At 55.5% G+C, this 20,808-nt stretch overlaps 1 protein-coding gene across 2 annotated transcripts in view; it reads right to left on the bottom strand.

Annotated features, from left to right (window-relative positions):
* The window catches only part of PPFIA4 (PTPRF interacting protein alpha 4), a 58,812-nt gene that overhangs the window by 15,348 nt on the left and 22,656 nt on the right, over nucleotides 1-20,808 (bottom strand). Inside the window, exons 2-13 of one of the 2 annotated variants that reach the window (XM_074925375.1) lie at nucleotides 16,682-17,490; nucleotides 8,686-8,787; nucleotides 8,395-8,559; nucleotides 7,730-7,804; nucleotides 6,550-6,645; nucleotides 5,887-6,108; nucleotides 5,303-5,449; nucleotides 5,039-5,177; nucleotides 4,351-4,430; nucleotides 3,301-3,432; nucleotides 1,750-1,812; nucleotides 325-416 (exon numbers count right to left, since the gene is read on the bottom strand). In XM_074925375.1, the coding sequence (XP_074781476.1) occupies nucleotides 325-416; nucleotides 1,750-1,812; nucleotides 3,301-3,432; nucleotides 4,351-4,430; nucleotides 5,039-5,177; nucleotides 5,303-5,449; nucleotides 5,887-6,108; nucleotides 6,550-6,645; nucleotides 7,730-7,804; nucleotides 8,395-8,559; nucleotides 8,686-8,787; nucleotides 16,682-16,918 (1,550 nt within the window). In that variant the 5' untranslated portion in view covers nucleotides 16,919-17,490. The remainder of the gene's footprint in view (nucleotides 1-324; nucleotides 417-1,749; nucleotides 1,813-3,300; nucleotides 3,433-4,350; nucleotides 4,431-5,038; nucleotides 5,178-5,302; nucleotides 5,450-5,886; nucleotides 6,109-6,549; nucleotides 6,646-7,729; nucleotides 7,805-8,394; nucleotides 8,560-8,685; nucleotides 8,788-16,681; nucleotides 17,491-20,808) is intronic. The other variant, XM_074925378.1, reaches the window with a different exon arrangement.

The raw sequence follows: 20,808 nt of genomic DNA, 5'->3' as shown, positions 1-20,808 counted from the left end.
ACCAGCTTTCATAGAAAATTAAGCCCTAAGGCCTTCATGCGGAAAAAGAAACGATGCCCAGCATTTTTTTGCCCTTAGAAGAGCAAATTTTGGGCCATTCAGTTGGGCTGGGCTATTCTCAATGGTCTGTGTCTCATCCTAGGACAGATTTGCATTGGGGATGGCACAGCTGGAGCCAACCCTGCTGGCTTCAGCTTCGTGAAACCAGAAATGCCTGATGCCAACAGCACTTGGGGCCCTAAAATCAAAAGGCCCCCAAAGCGTGGGTGCGGGATGGAAGTGGGGCATGCACAGGCTGGCAGGGTTTTGGCAGTCAGCCTTTACCTTGTGTGCACGGTCTCCACAAATGTCCCACTTCTGGTCTTGAGCTGATCGACCTCCAGCCTCAGTTTATCGATCTCATCGGACAACCGTCGCTGTTCGGGGAGACAAAAGACAGACAGAGGTTGGTTTTACTCTGAAAAGCAGCCAGGTTTGGGGCAATCCACATCCTTAGCTATTTCCAGGTTTATATTCCCTTTAAAAATCCCTGTCCAAGGTTCAAAGCACCTCTGACACATTGGTAAAGAAACAGCTCATGCAGGCAACAGTGAATGACGATGCTGGGGCGATGCTGCGAGGGGAGTGACCACAGGCCAGACAGACAGACACACGTGTGCTCAAAGCGATGCTGGTTTGAGGGACAAAGGAAAATTGGTCCCACTAGGGTGCTCTGGTTTTGATCCAGACCACACAGACACATTTGCCTTGGCAAAGGGCTGGCAGTGAGAGACTCGCTAGCCAAATTTGATGCTGGCCCTGTCCCTCCCGCTGCCAGCCCTGTCCTCATCAGGAACCTGCACTTGCACTAAGTGACCGTGCTGTCCTGCGGGAGATGCGAGGTGGGAGGCTGCAGGCAGGCAGGGAGGCAGTGGAGATGGGATCCTTCAGGCACAGCAGGATCCAGACCCGTGGGCAAACAGACTGAACCAGGGTGGGTAACATGCAGGCAGCATCATGCAAGACTTTGAGCTCTGCTCTGAGCTGAGCAGCCATGGCCGGGGAGCACGAGCAGTGCCCACACATCTTCACTGTGGGCAGGGAGTATCTGGGAGAGCAAGGCCCTGGGCAAGGGGGAAAGCAACCCCCTGGTCCTCCCAACCATGCAGGAGACATGGGGCACATCCCAAAAGCTCCCATTGCTTCAAAAAGCTGCAGCCCTCAAGCTTTCCAGCACAGGCCAATGTGGACTCGTGTTGCAGACCCTACTTAGATGCTTTATCTGAGAGCAGGGGAGGCATGAAGACCTACGGGGCCTTCTGCAAGCTGGGCATGGAGCAGATCTTCCCACCAATTTGAGTGAGAAAGCCTTGGGGGTGAAGGGGACATGGCTGTCTGAGCAGCACTGTCCCTCACAGCCAGGCTGCACCAAAGAGCACTGGGGTAAACCCTTCTCTAGACACGTGGGCGAAGCCACCCTGGCCTCGCTGCTGTCCTCGGCAGGGGGTCGGGGATGGATGAGCATGATAGAAATATGGAGACGGGACAGAACGTGCCTGTTAGGGAACCGAACCGGGGGTCTCCGGGGAGGTGGGTGGCAGCTTCCATCCAGCCACTGCGTGGGTTAGTTTGTGGCCTCCTGCTGCTGGGCGCTTTGGGATCCCAGCTCCTCCGAAACTAGGGTATTTTAGGAGGCGCCACTGCCACTAGCCGGGGATTAGGAGCGAGGAAGCGCAGTCACTAGAGCAGGCTCCCTGCAGCGGCATTTACCTTGTCGTGCTGGTGTTCCTCTATCTGCTTTTGGGTATTTTCCAGCTCTTGTAACAATGTGTTCTTTGAAAAACGAAACAAAAGAAAGGGGAACAAAAACAGGAAAGAAAAAGAGAGACCGTTTAGAAAACGGCCATGTGGCCTCCCGGGGATGGCCAGTGTGGAATCGATGCGTGGATGGTGTGAAGGATGCCTGGCAGGAGGGATGGCAATGGCTCCCTGATCTGTCCCTCACCTGGCTGCCCATGAACCAGTCTCCTCTACAAACCTCCTGCTCCTCAAGCAGGGCTGCCATAGCCCATCTCCCGCCCCACACCAGGGCCAGGGCATGGTCATGGAGGGCAAACAGCGATTAGAGATTTGATGGGCAGGGCTTGAAGATTAGGAAATATGTCTGAGAGGAGATCAACTCCTCAAGCACCTGAATAAAGGGCAAAAACTCCCTACATCTAAGGTAGGGAATAAGCAGGGGGAAAAGAACATATGTTTGCAGCTGCCTGACCTACTGGTCTTTTTTAGGATGTGCTGGCAGTCAGACAGCATCAGTTTTGCCCACAGAAGACCTGGAGGAGCTCTCTTGGGTGAGCTAGTGCCAGCAGCAGCCTGGAGCAGACTATGCCCCTTCTCAAGGCACCACTGCTCTGATCCCTGTTCCTTCCTAGGGTGGGAATTTGGACTCAGCCCTGTGTGTTGGGTCCTGCTTTTTATCCAGAGCCACTCAGACATCTGCTGAACGACTGGACATGCTGACATATTTGGGTCTGGTCGGGGACAGGAGGTGCAGAGCAACAGGGAGTTAGACCTGGATCTGGAGGGATCAGCTGGGAGATGCAACTCCTCTGTGCTCTGACTTGCTAAAGGGAGGCTGGTCCCTGCAGGAAACCAAATAGAGGTGAATTATCAAGGGCTGACCTCCCGTTGGTGTTGTGAGGTTAATCCTTACTCTGAGACACCTGCTTTCCCAACTAATTGCATTCACGCTGGGGCAGCAGCAACTCCAGCTGGCTCCTCAAAGGAAAGCCCAGGTACCCGGGGGGAGTGTGGTGGGATCTGGGAGGCTGCTCATGGACTCTGCCCTGGCTTGGAGAAGGCATATCAGTCTGGGCTTGGGAGACAGGAGGGTTTCAAGGCAGCATATGGACAGGATGGGGAGGTGGAAGAGAATGAACGCTGCATTTTCTCCTGCAAAATGCACTAGGGTTTTGCTCCGACAGCCAGGCACAGGTTGCAGCTGAGGCTGCGTTGGAGGAGACACAGGGGAGTGAGGGAACAGAGCAGGACAAATCCTGCTGCTGTGGAGGTGAAAGACAGTGGGGAGTGGGTCTTGCTGAGCAAGAGCCAGCCAGAGGCAAGGGTGTGATGCAGAGCACGCTTCCCTGTGCTCCCACCAACCCCAGTGCCCGGCTGGTGTCCTGTGTGTGAATCATTTCTCCATCCCCACACAGGTATTTCCAAACCTCTGTGCTGTGGCTGGCCAGGGCTCCACGCTGGAGGGGCTGCGGGCCCCTCCACCCCCCAACCAGCCCCCCAGAAGACCCCCCCAGCCACTACCTTCTCCTCCAAGGCCGCCATCCTCTCCTTGAGGTGCAGCTGCAGCCGCTCATTGGACTCGCTCAGCAGACGGTCCACAGTGTCCGAGAGACGCTTGTTGTGCTCCTCGTTCATTTTCTCCCGCTGGCGGGCCTGCAACGGCAAAGAGCGACTGGCCACGTCAGACCCAGCAGAACTGCTCCTCCTGTCACGAGGGGCTCAGTGCCCTCCTGCCATCCCATGCCTCCTGGTGGTGTCAGAGCTGATCCACCAGGCCCAGCTTTTGGGGACAAATCCAGCCCTTCCAGCACAGATTGGACCCTCCACTGGTGTTCTGCTGGTCTCTGCCATTTCCCAGCCAAGGATGAACAAGAGAGAGAACAGGATCCCAAGAAATCCTGTCAGCCTGACCCTCAAGAAAAAGTGCACCTGACAGGTACAGCCACAATGGGGGCACAGCCCAGACCCCAATGGATCATCATCATCATCATCATCATCAAATCCTCTGGATTTGCAACGGTCTCTCCAAGTCTCTGCCCTAGGCCAAAACAACCCTGGACTTCTCCAGGGGCACACACTCCACCTGGGCAACCCAGGAAAGGGGCATCTCCGCCTCCTGCGTGGACAGCCCAGCCACGGGCTAAGGAGCATGGCAGGGATTGTGCAGCCCATGACACATCAGTTCGGCCTCCCTGGCTTTCTGAGGGGCAGCACCCTTTGCTCCCAGTGCCCATCCATCTTGCCCTGCTGCTGATCTAGGCTTGTGGGAAGAGCTGCTGGAGTCTCCCCTTCCACCCTGCATTTGGGGTCCCAGCTGCTCCAGGGGGTGATGCTGGGAGAGGAGTGGATGTAGACAGCTAACAGCAAGATTTGGATGCCTGGGAGAGGGGGAAACCACAGCAGAGAGTGTCACAGCTCCTGTGTGGCTCTAGTTTAAGAGATCCTGGATGGGGATGAGGCTCCTCTTGCTGCTTCAGAGACACCAGCAAGACAGCCCTTTGTGGCGTGCCCGGGTACCCAGTCACTAAGGCAACAGGGAGCCAAGGACCTGCAAGGACTCCCAGCACTTACCCTGGCCAGCTCCTGGTTCTTCTCCTCTAGCTGACTCTCCAGCTGCCGGAGGTGCTCCTCGATGCTCCCGTGCCTCTCTTCTGCCTGGGAAAAGCAGAGCAGCCCTCTCGGATGACGCTCCCCAAAACCACGTGGGCCCTCTTGCATCCCTCCCTCCATTCCTGCACCCACATCCTTCCCTGGGATGTGGCGCTCTCTCCCACTGCCTGCATCCCTGCCACGGTTCACTGTGTGCTGTGAGCCCAGGACAGCCCTGCTAGCAAGGTGATAGGATATGGAAGTGCTCTGTGAGCGACTAGGCACCCGTTCCAGTGCCTGGGAAGGGTAGGGCTCGCCATATCCACACTTCCCTCCAGGCCTGCACTCTCCCAGATCCAGCCTGGGTCCTTCCTCTTCCTCCTCATCCCAGAGTGGTCCCAGCACCGACAGGGCCATCTCTGCTTTGGAGAAAGGAGCTGAGGAAAGGGAGCAAACCCCACGCATTCAGGACACGTTGAGAGCTTAAAAAATGGTGCATTGTCCCTGCAGCCATGGGGGAGGCAGAGGATAGCAAAACTCAGAGGCTGGGAATGAGAGCAGGTGCCTTGGGCCTGCCAGGGGTTCCATCGCTGCAGGGGGTGGTCAGACCTGCCTCTTCCTCTGGTTCTTGCAGTCCCCTCTGGCTCTGGTCCCTGAACACCCATCACACTTGCCTTGGTGAGTGCAGCAATGCGCTGGGCCAGCTCCGCTTCCACCTCGGGCAGCGTCTCCGCCTTCCGCATCGTCTGCTGCAGCTTCTGCTCCGCCAGCTCCAGCAGCTCCTGCAGGTGCCGGGCTTTCTCCTCGCACTGCGGGACAGCGCAGGATGGCTGCTCAGCACCAAGGCTTGCCCACTTGTCCCATCCCCAGTATCCACTTCTCCCTCCCAAGTCCCTGGGGTGGTGAGAGGAGTCTTTGGGTCCAGCTTTGGTACCTGGCGGTGCAGGGACTCCTTGTTGGCCAACTCGCTTTCCAACTTGTCATTGAGGTCATGGATGGAGGTGGCTTCTCGCTGGGCTGCCAGGTAGCGTTTCTCCAGTGTGGTGATCCTCTCCTCCATGTCCTCTTTCTGAGCCAGAGCCTGGGGAAGTGATGGGGCTATTATATCTTGATATGTGACCACCAATTTGGGAATAACTGGCCAACCCAGCTCCTGTAAGCCTGGGACACCCCCAAGTCCAAGCATGCAATGAAAACCCTGCTTCATGTGGGGCTGAGGGACAGCAGAGTGGGAGAGTGATAAAGAGAGTCAAGCAATCACAGAAAAACCTTCTAGCATGGACACAGCTCACTGGCCCAGGTCTGCAGCACACCTGGATATCTCAGTGTCTGCTTATAACCTCAGGGAAGTCCTGCTAGGGGGACAATCTCCCAAAGGCAGTGGCCTCTTTTGGGGAACACAGGTCTTTACCCTGCATGCAACAGGAGCTACAATCCCTTCCCAACCCAGAACAGAAGCTGCTGTGAATGTCTCTGCAACTGCAACAGGCTCGGCAGTGCGAGAGGGCAGCGTCTAACCTCTCGGAGGTCCCTCTGGTACTTGCTGCTCATCTCCTCTGATTTGATCAGATCCTTTCTGGCGGTGCCCAGATCCTCCTCCAGCTCGGTGACGCTGGCAGCCAACGCAGAGATGCGCTCCTTGGCCTGGACCACTTCGAAATTCTGCTTCTCCAGGAGCTCCTGCAGCTCCACCACCCGCCCTGCCTCATCATCCGGGTGGACGGAGCCGTTGGAGAGCCGCTGCAAGGCAACAGAGAGGGAGGCAGATGCTGGGCTGCCCCAAAGCATGGGCTAGCATTGCCTGCAGCTATGCAATGGGGGAACATGGCCCTGCAGGGACCCAGTGGGGTGGTGGGGAGTGGGGATGTGGGGCTCTGAGACCCTCTGTCAACAGTCTCTGCTAGCCAGGGATGTGGCTTCTCACAGGCACGATGGAATAGGGATGGCTGAGAGCTTCCCAGAGCATCTCTGGAATCAGAGCCCCTAGGAGCATCCGAGCAGGAGCACAAATTCCCCTCCTCTCAGAAATGGCCTGGATCCATCAGGAAGGGCATTTCCCAGCGGGCTAGACCCAGGGGAGACGGAAAAAAGTTTTCAGCACCCCGAAGCCAGCAACAAAAGGGTTGAAGAAACGACAGCCTCGGTGAGCATGTTCAGAGCAGGGGTTTCTGGGGCTCTCACCTTCCAGGGAAGCTTCTGTGCTGGCTCCTTGGGCTCCCTCTCATCCCGCTCACCCGCCGGGGCCTCCCGCGTGGTGCCTTGCTGCAGAGCCGCCACCTGCATGACAACAGGGCTTAATTAATGAGAGGAAGCAGATGAGACCAGCTGGTCTGGCCACAGGTGAGGCCAGCCCTGGTGCACCCAGGTCTCCAACCACTGTCATATTCAGCTACTGCCTATGGCTGGGGAAGAAGTGGAGGGCTAGGGTGAAGAAAAGAGGGAAGGCAGAGGTGCTGTGAAGGCTCAGCACTGATGAAGGATGAAGTCTGTCCATCTTGCACGGGCAGAATGGTGTTTGCTACAGGCCTGCAAAGAACCTGACCCCAGCTGTAAGATTTTCCTGGTGAGCCCTCAGGGACCTGGGCCCTGCATCCCAGGACTCCCTCCCAACTCATTTCACTAGTTTACAGCCAGACTCCAAAGCCAGTGCAGACATAGCCAGCAGGAGCAGGGGATAAACAGTGACATATCACACCCTGCTCTGCTGGAGAAGAATGGAGAAAGGTCCCTTCAAGGTGAGCGAAGGCCAGGCACTTCCTTCCGGCTGAGTCTGGGGAAGTACTATGAGACACATCCTGGGAACTGGAAAAGGAGCAAAATTTGGCCAGGCAGAGGCTATATGGATGGCTCTTTCTTTTTTGGCAGTAGCGGCTAGGCACAAACTTCAGGAAGGAAAACAGGGTTAATATCTCGCCAAGATAAAAAGGGCTAGATATTGGGGACAGTGACATTCCCATGCCAGGGCCCCAGCAAGGATGAGGTGCTTGGAGCAGTGAGGTGTGGGTCTTTGCTGAGGTATGGAAAATCCCAAGTCACTCTCAGTCCCCTAAAATGATCCAAGTCCAGGTTGCTTTTGTCACTGAAATAAACACCAAACAGCAAAAAGACACAACCTTGCCTGAGAGACAAAAGTTTTCAGAATATTTACAAGATTTCCTTAATTACAGACAATTCTTAATGTAAACAGCAATTTTAGAATAAAAGCCTTACATTAAAAATACCAAAACACCATTTCTCTGATCTGCATGACCATTTGAGGGTGGGATTTCAGCTAATTCAACACGAATTCACAAATGTAACAGTCCCAGCCCAGCAGGCACCCCAGCAAGGGCCCAGGGGAGGCTGCCCAAATACCTCTTACCTGCCGATGGGCATCCACAAGCTGCTCCTCCAAGGTTGCCACTCGCTCTAAGGCTGCTCGCAAGCGTTCCCTGACCTGCAGTCATGTAAGACAACAGGAAACACCATTATTCATCCGTGATGGCGATACCCAGGATCCAGGCAACCTCCCACCCCTTTCTGTCAGGCTGACAGCCAGGCTCAGGTGGATTCATATCCAGGGCACAGCCTCAGGGATGCTCCAGCCCATTGCCTGGGAGAGTGAAAGCATGTTGGAGAGGAACAACCTGGGCCAAGCTCACTCTTGGAGACCTATGGCCAGGGCAGCTTGAAGACATCTTTTAGCAGAAGAAGGAGATGCCTGAGGCAAATGAATCAGGAGGAATAAGAGTTGTTGCAAAGACTGAACCAGGGTGCTAAATGCCAGCACTCACCACCACCATGTGAGTGACCTGGGGAAGCAAGTTCCCCATCCTGGACAGCCTCAAACCCAAAGCATTCATGCAGCAGCCCCACCAGCTCATAAAATGAGGGTGCTGTAACTTTTGGATATCCAAGACCTTCCTCCTGAGAGACCTCATGTCACCACCCAGCTTAAGAACAAGGGAGGGAGAGGGTTGGGAGGTTAGCTCTGAGCAGGGGATGCTCACGGAGCGAGCCGGGAGAGGTCCCAGCAGCCTGTCTCACCTTTTCATCTAGCGCCTTGTGATGCTCAAAGAGTGACTTGAGCGCCTTGAGCACCTCGACCTCACTGGAAACCCCGGACGGCGACTGGGCCTGACGTTTAACCACGGTCATCCTCAGGGACCGCTCATGCCTCGACACCAGGCACTCCAGGTGCTCCAGCAAGAGCTGCAAGAGGGAAAGCGTGAGGCTCTCACCACCCCGACGGCTGCCAATGCCGATGTCGGCCCAGCAGCCTGCGGTGTCCCACATTTCTGAGGACTGAAAGTCAGACAGCAGGTTTTATATGCTTACCCGAGTGTTATTGCGCTCGGCTTTCAACTCTGAGATCTCCTCTTCCCTCTCCAGGAGCTGCTCCCGGCATGCACTAAGCTCCCGTGTCAGTGTTGCAAACTCCTGTAGAAATCAGGGCACGGCCATGAGCAGGGAGAGCAGGATGGAGACGGACCCAGTGTCACGGCTCCACTGCTGGGACCTCCAGTGTAGAGCACTTCCCATTCAAACCCAACCAGTGAGAGACGGTGACACCAAGGAGAACACAGAAATCAGTGGAGAACCACATCTGGGCTGGGAGGTGATCTGTTCCTAGCTTCCCTAAGTGCTTTGGACAAGGGAGAACACAGCATGCCAAAATTTATTCATCTGGTTTGCTGTCCAGAGACACAAGAAACTGCTCTACAGCTCCAGAGGCACTCAATGGCATTTAAAGCAACCCAGTCAAGGCCACCAGTATGTTCTCATCCCCACTGTGCCCTTGAAGCTACCCAGCAGAGTACCCACCCTGGAGCATCCCATCAGGCTAAAACTCACCACAAAGCCACAGCTGGCCAGGATGGGTCCCCTGGCCCCAAGCCAGCCTCCACCACAGCCTCAGGACCTGGCATCACTGAAAATCTCCTTCCAAAGAAAAGAGCAAGATCTGCCCCAGTCTAGTGGGACCCCATGGGGCTTCTTACAGGGCACCCCTAAGCCCCAAATCCCAGCTGAGAGATGGGGCACAGCAGGAGATGTGGCAGATGTCACCAGTTCTCACTCCAGCCACCTCTCCCTCCAGGGAGGTGACAGCCAGCAAGGAAGAGCTGTGCAGAGAGTGATGCCAAAGTAGAGCTGCAAAGCCAGCACATCCTTTGGAAACAGAACAATTGCGCTTGTGACTGTGTCCGAGGAGAAAGGAAACTCACTCTGAAGTTCCTAGGATGCAGGAGAGTTCATATTCCCGTTTAAAAACCGAAAACCAAGCACCTGGGTTAGCCCAGGCACACTCTTCCATTGCTCCCAGTTGCTCTTTCAGTCACCAAGCAGTGCCAGGACTAAGCGACATTTTGCAGCTGGGATTTTTTTGGGTGAAAAATGCAAATGATGAAACACTTCATGAATTTACACCAGTTTCACAGTGTTGTTGAGAAGAACTTAAAAAGGAAAAGGGTTTTAGAAGAAGCTGAGAAGGATTTGATTGAGCATTAACAAACCAAATTTTGACTGGGGGCTGAGAGCCGTTTTACAGCATGAAATTCTTTTTCACTTTAATTTTCAAGTTAAACAAATAAAACCCCTTCAAACTGAAGCAAAACATTGAGGCTTAGGTTGAATCAAATGCTCTGCTCAGCTCAAAGTGAAACCTTTTGCAACAGCTGACATCCCTCCAAGAAACCAAGAGCTTTTTAACCTCTGTTTGTCCCAGCTAGATTTTCCCTTTCCCTTTCCTCTCCAAACCACTCACACTGGTGTGGCTTTCAGCCTGGGGTTGGTGGAGATGGTGGTGTCACTGGTGATGCTGAGACCCCACAGTAGGACAGGACCCAAACATGCCACAGTGTGAAGGAAGGGAAAGAGCAACCACAGCAGCCAGTCAGTCATCGTCCCTATAAATAGCTGCTTTCTTGCCCATCACCACACCTCAGGGCTGCTGCCACCCAACATCCTCGCTCCAGCATCGCCCCAGAGCCTGAGTCCTTTGGCTCCTTTCCAGACCCACTCCTGTCCCATCACTTCCCCAGGGACCACTCCAGGCCTGGGGTCATCCCTGTCCCCTTCAGTTGTCTCCCAAATCAGTCACAGCACCCCAAACCTCCATCACCACCCTCTGCCGTGCCCAGGCACCATCCCATGTTTGCTCTTGGACCATCTCACAGCCCCCCAAAGCACAGTGAACCCCACTGCTGAGCCAGTCCCCCCAGGAGACCGCTGTGCCGGCCGAGCCTTTGCTGCAGCCGTGCTCTCCCAGCCAATGGGGATTACGGCTCGGCACAGCCCAGTGCCACACACATGTGCGTGCGCACCGCTGGGTTATGCAAGCGCTGCGCGTAAGAGCGAGCAGCTCGTGAGCATCCCTGCAGATTATATCAGGGCTGGGAGCACCAGTGAGCAGAAAGCATGTAAGAGCAGCAGTGAGAGGTGCCAGATTTGGTGCCCGTGCACCACTGGATGCTTCAGATTTAGGGATATGTCACTCTCCCGGTCCCTCAATACACCAAGAGACAGGCAGTAAGGCTTAAGGAGCTCAGCAAAAGCAGCCGTGATTGCCCCAGGAATGTCTTTCAGCAGCCCAACATATAGCACCAGGTGACACATTGGCAGTGGACTCTCCCAGCATCAGGGCAGGGATGCTGTGAATCCAAAGCTCCCCAGAGCTGCAAAGGGTGGAAACCTCTTGCTCTGCCCCACAGCTGGCAGGGGAAACCAGGGCTGCAGACGTGGATGCTCTCCCCACTGGGGTGAACAGGACTACGTGCAGCGTGGGATGGATGGGACCGACATCGGAGGCAGGAAGGGAAGAGGGATGCCATGCTGGGGACAGCGATTGCCAGTGCTCAGCCCTCCTCACCCCCCGTTGCCTGCACAGCCCACATGGGCTGGCCAAGCTGTACAGATTGCACCAGCAATCAGGCTTTCATCCCGAAAGACAAGGAGATTAAAAGAGAGAGAAAATCTGCTGGAGAGAGGCAGGCAGCCCCCACTCCAGCCAGCCCGATGCAATTCATGGTTAGCGGGTCAAAGCGTGGTGGTGGCTCCATTCCTGGGCACAGCACAAAGCTCCTGCCCAAGCCTATCCCATCAGGGTGCTCCTCCCTGAGCCCTCCACCCTGCCAGGAATGGCTGGCTCGATCCTGTGCTGTGTGTCCCAGCAAGGCTGCCAGGACTGAAGCATCCCATGGCAAATAAAGGAGACCCTGATAACTGTCCTTCCTTGGGGAAAGTTTGCAAAAAGGAACTTTTACCACCAAAACCAGCAACACCTCTGCAGTGGGATGGGACAGCAGTAAGGGTTAGCTGAGTACACTGGACTGGGGGCACTTGCAAGCCTGATTTTATTGCCTTAGGAGTAAAAAAATAGGAATAAATCACTCAGCACCCTCCTGTAGTTACATCCATCAGCCCCAGATGTGCCAGACGTCTGCCCTAGCATTGCCACTTTGCTTCTGGGACACTGCTGGGCACCAGCTGAGTTTAGGGACCATGAGGACAAGCTGTCCCCAGCTCTTGGCTGCAGTGTCACACCGTGGAGTGCAGCTTTCACCCCATCCGTAGATATGCCATTGCTCAAACTCCCAGCAAAATGGCAACAAAGGGATCTGGGTGATTTTCCTCTGTCCTGGCCACAGCCAGGAGTATTCCAGGAGATGCAGAGGCAACTGTCCCTGGCTCCAATAAGCTCTCAAACTAAGCAGGGACACTGATAAATGGATTAGAAAGTGAAGGAGAGGTGCCTGATCTTTGATCAAAGGACAGATGATAAGACACAGCCCTGGGAGTCCCTGGGAGCCCTGTGGGAAGCCCAGCAGCCCAGGAAGTGGCTAATTTGGGTTCAAACCAAACCACTCAAAGCATGACTGGCTGGGCTCAGCCCCAAGCCCTGGGGCAGGAGGGAACAGGGTGGACAGATACTATTTTCACCATCAGATCAGAGAGGGAGACCCGAAGCACCACACAAGGTATTAAAGCAGGGGGCTGTGGCTGAGGGCTCAGATCTTTGGTCAGCACCAGGCATGTTCAGGGTTTGGGGTCTTCCCCCTTGGCTGCATCAACGGGGAAGAGCTGGAGGGAGGCCAGAAACCACCTACATGGAGATGACTGGGAAAGCAAGGAGATGTTTAGGAAGCTCATGGAGAGAAGGCTCGTAGCATGAAAAAGCCCTCAGCCCAGAGACATCTTCTGCCTTTCCCCGTGTCGCCTGCAGCACAGACAAGGATGCAGCAAGACTGCACCAAAGCAAGCAAAATTCCCCTGTTTGCAGCAGGAGCGTGGCTGCTGCTCCAATGCACGCCGGCCTTGGGAACAAACTGGCTCCAGCTGCAGGATTAATGGCATTTTAAAGCCCCTAATTGGAGTGATTGCTCCTGACGGGCCAGGCGTGCGATGGAGGGTGATGTGGGAAGGACGCCCACACTGGGAAATCAGCACTGCTGACTCAGCACACGAAGGATGGAGCCCCATCTGTCCGTCTGTCCGTGCTGGGAGTCGGCAGAGTCATCACCCTGGTTCCTCCTTGCTGTCCCAGGAGCAGTGAAAAATTACAAGAAAGCTCTAAGTCACAGTCAAGGGGATAAACACAACCACAGCAGTGTGTAGCATGAGATTAAAAAGACTAAATCTTGCTGGGTAAACGCAGGGCTTTGACCATCACCCACCCTCCACACCAGGCAGTGCAGTGGCACATTCTGGATCTCTTGGCTACAGCACTGTGACTCTGCGGGGGCCATCCATGGGGAACTGGTGTCCTCCCTTCTCAAGATGCAGTCACACTGTTTATTTCCACCCAGGATTGCTCAGGGAGGAGCACGGTGCAGATGAGCAAGTAGGAATCCAACACCTCAGTGCCCTGGTCTTGTGGGAGCAAAGCCAGCTCCAACGGTAACACTGAGCTGCCAGATCCCTCCATCCTTCCCCAAAATCTTGAGGCACTTCAAAGGTCTTATCCAGTGGGTAAGAAGTTCCTATTTTCATGCTGCTTTTTGAAAGTGTTTTCTCTAGATATATTTTTAAATGAAATGGGAGGAATCTGGGGTGATTGTTTGATGCCAGGACACCCTCCAGCTCCTGGGGGATCTCCAGGGAGCTCAGGGAGTCTTAGGGAGTCTGCACACCCCAAAAAGCCCAGTTCTCAGCTCCCCAGCCAGCCCCAAGAGGCAGCAAAGGCACAGCAGAGCAGGGCCCAGAAGGAAGAACTGCAGGAGCTTTTGGCGGCCACCAGTACCCCTCAGCACAGCAAGCCCCTGTGAAATCTGGGAGCCTGTTTTCCCCATGACACAGCTGGGGACAGAGACTCCTGTCAAACTCCCAAGCCCTGTCAGGACAGAGGAGTGCCATCCCACACAGGGCCCTATGCCAGAACACATCTGGATACACCTGGAGCCCCACTTGTTGCATCCTTGTACCTACACCCAGAGAGCAGAGGAGAAACCGAGCTGAGTGGCCAGGCAGGAGGGAGCTGGCAGCCACGCCAGAGCCCCTGGGGGCTGCTGAGAGCACTCAGACCCCAGACCCCTTGGTCCTCGGCCACACGCCCCCTGCACAAGTGGGGAGGGCAGGGGGATTGGAGCCGAGAGCTTTCAGTCTGATTAAGTCGCATTCAGTGCTCCCACATGAATAAATAAATCATGTAGGAAGCATTAAGACAGCTTAGTCTCCCCGGGAAATCGCCCTGGAATTCTGCCTTTTAGGGGCTGAGGGATGTCCCCATGGATTAGTGGGGGGAATGGCTCGGCCATGTGGCAAACCCCACACGGGCAAGGGGGAATGGAACTACAGGGAGCATCCCTGTAAGCCCCACGCAGGGGTTTGCTGGGACAAACACATCCCCTGCCTGCCCCATTCATGGATTTGCACCAGACACACGTTCCCTGCCTGCCCCATTGATGGCTCTGCTGGCACTCTGTATCCTGTGCCAACACAGCAGCACCCAGCTGCCACTGCACCCTGAAAGGATGCAGAGTGCCATGTCCCCCTGCCACCATCCACCCCCTCCTCCACACAGCCAGAATGTGGCTCTTTGGTGACACTGGGGAAGGGCTGTTAGTCTCATGGGTGGCTATCCATAACCCTGGGTGCCCAACCCTGCCCCAAAAAACAAGGTTTATTCAAGCAATCCAGCTTGAATCCTGTCCCAGGGGAGTCTGACACATTGCAGTAAGCTCCTGGGCAAAAGGGCTCACAAAGAAGGAAGAAGAGGATGGGACAGACCCCTGGAATGTCCCCACGCAGTGCCCTGGGGAAGAGACCCGCCGCATCCTGCTTACCTGGTACATGCACATGCTGGGATTAATCCCATTGGGCAGGTTAGCGCCTTTGGATTTGCTCCCCACGTTCATGACGAGCCCTCAACTCCCACGAGGGCAGCCGGTGCAGCCCCAAGGGCAAGTGGCACAGCGGGCACTGGGGGCCATTGTGCACGGGCGCAGAGCCCCCCTGCCCACATAGGGACAGGCAGGGAAACGGGAGGCAGCGGGAGCTCAGGGAAATTCCCCATCTGCCACCCGTCCTAATCACATCCCTCACCACGGTGCAGGGAGCCGGAGGCAGCCCCGGCTGGATTGGGGCACCCAGCGGGCTCGTGGGTGCAGCGCTGCCACCGAGTCCCTTCGTACTGACCCAGTTTGCTCTGTCCGTCTGCACGCTGCCCGTGCCGAGGCACCGAGGACTTTTTATTGGAGCAGGAGTGGAGACTAAATCCACGTGGTCCCTTAATCCGAGGCGGCTGTGGTGGGGCGGGCAGTGTGGGCTCAGGGTGACCTGGCTTGCTCTCTTTGGTGTGCACTGGCAGGGGAGCCAGGAGGAGAGGGGGCATGAGCCCTGACACACAGGACATGGTGGGGACCCTGACTTAACACAACGCTTGGGTACACCTCAGCACATCTTAGCACAGTGAACAACTCATCAGTGGTGACTCCCGGAGCTCCCGGGGAAGCACTGTTGGGTTTTTGCTTTCAGCAGCCTGGGGAGAGCCAGGACCTGCCCAGCTCTGTGCATGGAGGCACAGGCTGCTTTCCTCCCAAGCTGCTTTTCCCCATACAGAGCAGAGGAGGGATGCCAAGAGCTGGCCAGCCACCAGCCCAAGCTCTGTCCTGGCTTGTACCACCAGTTTTGATCCATTAGTCATTTCCCATCTCCCTAGGGTGCTCCAAACCTCAGCATCCAGGCAAAGAGGATCTGAGGTCTCAGCACCAGTCAGAATGGATGTAAACGGCTGAATGTTCCCCTGTCTGGGGGCTCCTCTCCATATCACATCCACAATGGAGCATGAAAAAGCCTCTCAATTCCTGCTCGGGACACTGTGTGCCACCCCACAAGATCCCACAGGGAAGCTGGGCAGCTTGGATCCACCCTGCACAGCCTTGTGATGCTGATCCACCTCATCCTCTTCTGACCTGAGCATGTTTGTGGAGGCCAAGCTCAAGTCCAGGTCTCTGGAGTACCTGGAGTGGGTCCTGCAGGTGGAGGAGCAGAGCAACACCAGAAACCCCAGCAGACTCATGGCAAGCCCTGATTTCCTCCTGCCCTGGGCTGCTCACTGAGCACAGACATCTGGCAGCCTCCTTGCCCCCTGCCCATCTGCTCCAGTGCAGGAAACAAATGAGCACATTGCAATGTCCCAATCCTCACTTTGCACCCAGCTCTGACTTCAGGGTCCCCTCTCAGGACCAAGTTCAAGACAAAGAGAATCCCATTGTCCCACCTGGCAATGGGGCTGATGGAAAGGAGCCCTGCTGGTGAGGGAAGGGGCAGGGAGCGGGGCCTTCCCTCCAGCAGTGGGAAGGACTGTGATTAATGACCCCATCTGAGAATGCTGGAAATGCCAGCATGGGCTCATGAAACCGAGGAGTTCCCGACATCCCAAGGAGCTGGCTGGAGGCAGCAAGCCAGATCTGCTACCCAAAATGTGACATCTGCCCCCCAGGCACTGTTCCCTAACAGGCTGTCCCCAGAGGCCCAGCACGGGCTCCATGTCTGCCTTGGTATCACCCTGCAGTGTCCTCGGGAAGGTTTTGCCCCTTCTCCATACTCATTCTCCGGTGCAACAGGAGGGACTGCAGCCCCACATCTCCCTGCATGGACTCACAGACCAACAAGGGATACAGAGGAGAAGGGGAGATGTCCAAGCTGGCTGTGGCTTGGCCTGGGAGAACCTACAGAGTTTACTATTGGCATGAAGTGCAACACACTCAGCAGCATCACCACTCTCACACCAGGTCAATCTTCCTAAAGGCATGAGCTAAAAAACCACATCCAAGCAGCCAGTTGCCCTTATATGCCTCAATGAAAGCTCCTGCTCATCCCAGGGCCAGATCCTTACCTGTGGGAGTGCCGAGTTGAGTTGCCTCTGGAGCTGGTCACGCTCCCGTAGGGTCTCCTGCAAGCGGCTCTGGGTGACAGAGAGTGTCTCCCGGGTCTCCCGCAGGTTGTCCAGCAGCTTGTCCCTCTCATCCAACATGTTCACCATCAGCTGCTCGAAGTCGGCATCCGCCTCAGAGCCCTGTGGGGGACCCAGAGGGTCCCCCTCACTGATGGTGGGCATCACCTCGCACATCATGGCGGAGTGTGATGGGTGGGCGAGGGTCTTGAAGGTGTCTGGTGGGGTAGGCGGTGGGTGCTGCTGAGCCGCAGGGCCCCAATCACATCACTACAGGATCCTGCGGGTCAGGAGAGCCAGTACCGGTGGAGGCAATGGGGTGGTGAAGGTGGAGGGGATCCCCCATCCCTTCTTGGGTGCTAAGCAGAAGCTGGCATCACTCCAGCGGGGGTGGAGGGATGTCTTTGGCACCAACACGGCTCTCACAGTCTTCAATCCCCCTGCTCGGCTGCTTGTCACTGCCAGAGTCCCTTGTGTCACCTCTCTGATGCCTTTCGGAGAGGCTGCAGCATCAGTGAGCCGTGGGGGTGTTCAGAAGGGGACAAAGTGACCCTTGAGGACTCATCCCAATGGGGAGCCCAAGCTGGCAGCAGCACAGGGAGGGTCCAGGGGATATTCAGGCTGCCCAGGCATGCTGAGGAAGAGTCTGGTGATGGTGGGCTGTTCTTCCCAAGGCTGGATGAGATGGTCACTGCTGATGAGGGAACGTGTCTCTGTTTGGCACCACAGCTCTTCAAACACGCAGCGGTGACCTACAGGAGAGGGGACAGAGATCAGATCCCTCCTGCTGCCCTCAAAATGCCCAGGGCACCTGCCCAGCGCTCTTTGCCCCCATCAAAGCCTGGAGGGCTGGAACAGGCAGGCTCAGCACCCACAGTAATGGGCTGTGTCAGGTTGTACCACGCTGCACCCATGTGGTCACTATGCTGCCTCCAGTATAGTACCAAGCTGCAGGGAACAGCATCCCTGGGACCCAAGATCCTGCAAACACCTTTGGCATTCACATATCCTGGGCCAGGATCCCGACCCCTTCACAGAGCACCTGGCTGCTGAGGGACCCCGTAGCCCAAGTGTGCTCCAGATGCAGAAACTCTCTTTTTGCAGAAAATCAGACTCAAACCTGAGTTTGGCCCAAACCTTTCATGAAGTCACAGCAACAAATTAGTTGAGTGATCAGATTAATGTTCACATCCCATCTCCCTGAGGCACCAACAGGGACAGATGTGGTGGGACTGGCCGATGACTGAACTTCAGCACGTCCTCTGTTGGTCAGACCTTTACCCAGGGGATGGAGGCAGCAGCATCCCCAAATTACTGCCCAAGCACAAGCACTGTTCCCCGGCCAGTGCCAGGGATGAGAGGCTGGAGGGGGGAGGCAGAGCTGCCAGTTTGGGCAGCAGCCTGTATTTAGACTGGACTAAGGTGTAGCTGGACTTGAGGACTCGGCCTGGGGGTGATGCTGGTATGTGCAGCCTCACCTCCCCTCCTGCAGCCCAAAACTGTCACAGCTGAGGTGCCAGATGGGGATTTCTACTGACACAGCCCTTTGGGTGAGCTTCAGCCCACTACAGCTGGACAAGGGTCCCCAGCAGTGAGGGCTGGTGTGCTGCTGTCACCCCAGCCACCCTGGGGACCTGCCCACCCCTTATCAACTTTGCCAGGCTTTGTCTGCAAGGGGACAAACCATGGGCAGGACTCGAGCCAAGCAGCAAAACATGACATGGCAAGCTTGGGGCGAGGGCCGCCGGTCTAATGCTCGTTACGGGGTAGTCCCCCCTAAGTTTTTAAATCTTTACAACAGATATAATGCTCGAGGATAAGTCCGAATATCCTATATATCACTCCCCTTTCAACCAACATACGCACATGACAAAAAGGACCTGCATGCAGTCACAGGCCAGATCAGCCCGTTCTGGCCCTCTGGACTGGAATAAAAGCTCATGTGTCAAACAGCTCGGCAGCACAGCGGGGCACTTCTCCTCCGTTCAAAGGCGACGTGCGTAAGGAGATGCTTTTGTGCACACCCAGACGCACAGACACGCTGCCAGGGCCAGGGCAACCGTAGCTCTGTTCTTGGGATGACATTGGCTCATCAGCTGATGGGAAGTTTGACATAAAAAACTCTCTAAAAATAGAGAAGCTCTGGCAAAAGCAGCAGCCCCTCAAAGTGCATCCAGCACGTTATACTGAAAGCCGGCTCCCAGACGCTGGGAACGTGGGACAGACTTTTCCCACAGGTGGCTGCCCAATCTTCTCCCTCTTTACAGATTTAAGTCATGTTTCTCAAGTGGGACAAAACCTGTTATGGGCATGTAACTCTGTCCTGAACCTTTGAGGCTTCTTCACGCTCCTTCCTGGCTGTTGGGACATGGATGGCCGGGATAACTCTGCACTGAGGACATCCCATCCCGCAGCATCCCTGCAAAATGGAAGCTGGTGGAGGAAAAGACATAGAGCAAGGGACCATTCCCGTCCCCGTCTCTCCTTGGGTTGAGTTGGACATGAGCCTTGTCCCCACAATTAAGCTGGTAAAATGGTTTCCAGTCCTCCTTCCCCTAATTAGCAGCCCCAGTGGTACCCACACATGAGCATGGCCATGCCGCCAGCCTTCCTGGAGGGCAGATGCCCCAGGCTCTAGGGAGATTCAGGGCCAAGAATAGCAGAAATCAGCCTCATCCCAGGGATAAGCCCTATTTATTTGGGTGCAAAACCCAAAAGACGTGACTTTCATGTACCGTTTTGCTGTGCCCCTGCTTGTGGGATGGGTGTGGAGAAAGCACGTCCATACTGTGGAAAGCCAGATGGCCTCCCAAGCTTGACATGAATGGCAAAATCAGCCATGTGGCTGCATCCCCACCTCAGCTGCTGATGAGGAATTGGATGAATTAGCAGGTGAATTAAAAGATATCAATCAAGGCACGGAGGGAAGAGCCCTGCAGGCTCCCAAGGAGGGGAAATGCTGCAAGGAATGGCCAAGACATAAATCTGATGGGAGCAATGATTGGATGGAAATTTAACCCAGCTGCAAAGGAGAGACTCGCTTACCACAAGGACACCTCTGCAGATGCCTGTCCCAGTGGGGCCATGGCAGCTCCCTGTTCCCTGTGGAGGTAATACAAGGGGCTGGCCCCACATGGTGCAGGAGGATGCACAGATTTACCCCACGCATCACCTAAGGGATGATTTTCTTTTTGCTTCCCCCACAGTTGAGCAGGTTTGGGTAAGCGCATGTGCTACTTTGCTTCCCTGCAACCTGCTCCTATACACAGTTATATTCTGTTACATCTGCTGTGCTTGTGAAGGGAGATAGGGGATGATAAGCGCAGGCTGATTCCTCAGCCTGGAGAGGGTGATAATAGGATCATGGCACTGATGTTGGTCCCACCTCAGGATGGACTCATCTCATCTCACTGGTCCCCAAAAGCGTCTCTGCTCTGTCCTCCTAAGCATGCTCAGCAAAGATGTGACACAGCATAAAACTGTTCACCCAGGACAAGGCAACGCTTAGTGACTCAAAGTTCCTCCAAGCCCAGGGCTTGGGGGATGTCTTCACTGGAGGGTGATCACATTCTCCTCTTGCACCCTAGCCCACCAGGCATGGGTGCTATGGAGGATACACACTGTAGCATAAGGCAAGGAGAGCTGCTACAAACCTCTGCAGCTGGAGAAGCACTACAAGCAGGGATGAGACTTCCTACCACCACAAAGTACAGACAAAGCTCCCCTCTTCCTGACCTGAAGCTCCCAGGGAGGTGGTGGACAGCCAGCTCAGAGCTTTCAAGGCTCTCTGCACTCCCCATGACATTGCTGCACTGTGAGCATCCCTCTGCCAGCGGGTCCCTGGCAGGTAAATCCAGGCTGATGCTCTGCCACCTCTGAGCATGGCTCTCGAAACAATTCAGCCACGTGTGCCCATCTCCTGGCTGAAACCACGGCAGACCCCTAGAGTGGAAAAATCCCTGCACCGTGGGAGGCACCATCCACATCCATAACCACTATGGACAGACACTGAGCTGCCTCTAGCATCCCCATCACAGAGCTACCCCGCCGACAACCACTGGGCAACTCTC

This window comes from Athene noctua, chromosome 23 (assembly GCF_965140245.1).
Source record: "Athene noctua chromosome 23, bAthNoc1.hap1.1, whole genome shotgun sequence".
Lineage (NCBI taxonomy): Eukaryota > Metazoa > Chordata > Aves > Strigiformes > Strigidae > Athene > Athene noctua.
Note: the sequence above shows the minus strand (reverse complement) of the source record. Positions and strands in the feature narration are given on the sequence as shown.